Below are 2,331 nucleotides of genomic sequence, written 5' to 3' on the forward strand. Positions count from 1 at the left end.
GAGCGGACGAGGACAAAGAGGGGCCGAGTGAGAGGCGGGCGAGCAGACGAGGACAAAGAGGGGCCGAGTGAGAGGCGGAGGACTGGATGAGGACCGATGGAGAGCTGGCAGCACCTACCCGGCAGACAGACATCTGGTTGGTAGTCAATGTGCCAGTTTTGTCAGAGCAGATGACTGAGGTACAGCCCAGTGTCTCGACAGAGGGCAGGCTGCGGACAATGGCATTCTTGCGGGCCATGCGACGAGTACCCAGTGCCAGGCAGGTGGTGATAACAGCAGGCAGTCCCTCAGGAATGGCAGCCACAGCCAGTGCCACAGCAATCTTGAAGTAATAGACTGCACCGCGAACCCAGGAGCCCCCGTGGACTGGGTCGTTGAAGTGTCCGATGTTGATGATCCACACAGCAATACAGATGATGGAGATTACCTTGGAGAGCTGCTCCCCAAACTCATCAAGCTTCTGCTGCAGTGGTGTCCGCTCCTGCTCTGTTGCCACCATTTCATCGCGGATCTTACCGATCTCAGTGTTCACCCCGGTGGCTACCACAACTCCAATAGCCTTCCCAGCTGCAATGTTGGTGCCCTGAGGGTGGGAGACATGCACCAGAGTCTGAACAGAAGGCGAGACCCCAACGCAACCCTACAGACACTCCTGTCTGATCCTCAAACAAACCCATCCAATCCCTCAGACACCCAGAGATCCCCACCTGATCCCTCAGAGACCCACACCCAGTCCCCACTGCAACCAGACAGCCCCTACCCCCTGGTACCCCACCCCCAGAAACCACAGGCAGTGCCCTAGCCCCCTGCCCCCATCAACCGCAGGCAGTGCCCTAGCCCCCACCACTCCGTCCCCATCAACCACAGGCAGCACATTAGTCTCACCGAGAACAGCATGTTCTTCTTGTCCTGATTGACAGCTCGAGGGTCAGGCACGGGGTCGGTGTGCTTGATGACAGAAACGGATTCTCCTGTAACAGGATGGTGCGGAGGGTGCAGGCGGATGGTGGGGTGGGAGGGTAAGGAGACAGACAACAAAAGAAGTTACACATGGTGACTGGAACCCATTCTTCCATCCCCAAGCCTTCCACAATCCCGCCCTCCCACCAACCAAATCCCTGAGAGAAACACAGGGCAGACAGACAGCAATGAAATCATCAGGCCCAGTGCAGCGGATGGCAGGTCACAGTGTGTGCAGACAAGGAGATTCCCCAAGCAAATAGGCAAACACCTCCCCCTGCCCACTCAACCTTAATCCCAGATACTCCCATAGGACTGTCTCAGCCAGCCTCATGACAGTTAGTGAGTGCAGTTCACATGGGGTCTGGAAGAGGGGTGTAGTGGCTGGAAGAGGTTACAGAAATAGGGAAGGGGTGTAGAGGCTGGAGGTGGTGACAGAGATAGGGAGGGGGTGTAGGGGCCGGAGGGGGTGACAGAGATAGGGAGGCATACAGGGGTTGGAGGACGTTACAGGAGACAGAGGGGTGTAGGGGCTATAGGAGGTGTCAGAGATAGGGAGCGGTGTTGGGGCTGGAGGAGGTTACAGAGATAGGGATGGAATGGAAGGGCTGGAGGAGATTACAGAGATAGGGAGGGGTGTAGGGACTGGAGGTGGTTACAGAGATGGGGGGGTACAGGGGCTGGAGGATGTGATCGAAATAGGGATGATATGGAGGGGCTGGAGGAGGTTACAGATGTAGGGAGGATACTCCCTCGATGATTCTACCGCTCTCTAAATCAGCAGTCACTGGACTGAATTCAGGCACAGAAACCTGCCTACTGATCGAACCAGCTTCGCCTGTGGGATGGGTGAGCTGGTGAGTGGGGGTAGACATACCTGTGAGGATTGATTGATCCACACGCAATGTTGTTGATTTGATGGAGGTGATCCTAATATCAGCAGGCACCTTGTCTCCAACTGAGAAAGAAAAGGAGGTGAAGAATAATTAACGGACAACATTAGGGTTGATCTGACCTGCGAAATACAAACACGGAGTCTCCTGCCTCAGTTCTGAAGAAGTGTTAATCGGCATGAAACCTTAATTCTGATTTAGTGTGTCTCAGGCTCAGAGAGAAGTGAGACTGTTGTAGCAGCCTCTTGATCCACTCCTCCCTTCCACACCAGGACCAGTATATTTGATGTACAGTGAAGTATGTGAAGGCTTTGTCGAAGGAGGGGAAAAGAGGCTGCAAAACAGCACTAGTTGAGGGGCTCTTTATCAGACTTGAAGAGCTGAAGGACCTCCTGCTGCACTGCAAATATTGAACAGTCTACAACCTTCAACCTGTCTCCGAGTAACACTATATCAGACACACAAACCTACAACCTTC

At 54.2% G+C, this 2,331-nt stretch overlaps 1 protein-coding gene across 1 annotated transcript in view; it reads right to left on the reverse strand.

Annotated features, from left to right (window-relative positions):
* The window catches only part of LOC109925731 (sarcoplasmic/endoplasmic reticulum calcium ATPase 2-like), a 21,100-nt gene that overhangs the window by 12,279 nt on the left and 6,490 nt on the right, over nt 1–2,331 (reverse strand). The window contains exons 4-6 of the mRNA XM_048620800.1: nt 1,838–1,918; nt 886–971; nt 119–583 (exon numbers count right to left, since the gene is read on the reverse strand). Coding sequence (XP_048476757.1) covers nt 119–583; nt 886–971; nt 1,838–1,918 — 632 coding nt within the window. The remainder of the gene's footprint in view (nt 1–118; nt 584–885; nt 972–1,837; nt 1,919–2,331) is intronic.

This window comes from Rhincodon typus, chromosome 48, assembly GCF_021869965.1.
Source record: "Rhincodon typus isolate 14 chromosome 48, sRhiTyp1.1, whole genome shotgun sequence".
Lineage (NCBI taxonomy): Eukaryota > Metazoa > Chordata > Chondrichthyes > Orectolobiformes > Rhincodontidae > Rhincodon > Rhincodon typus.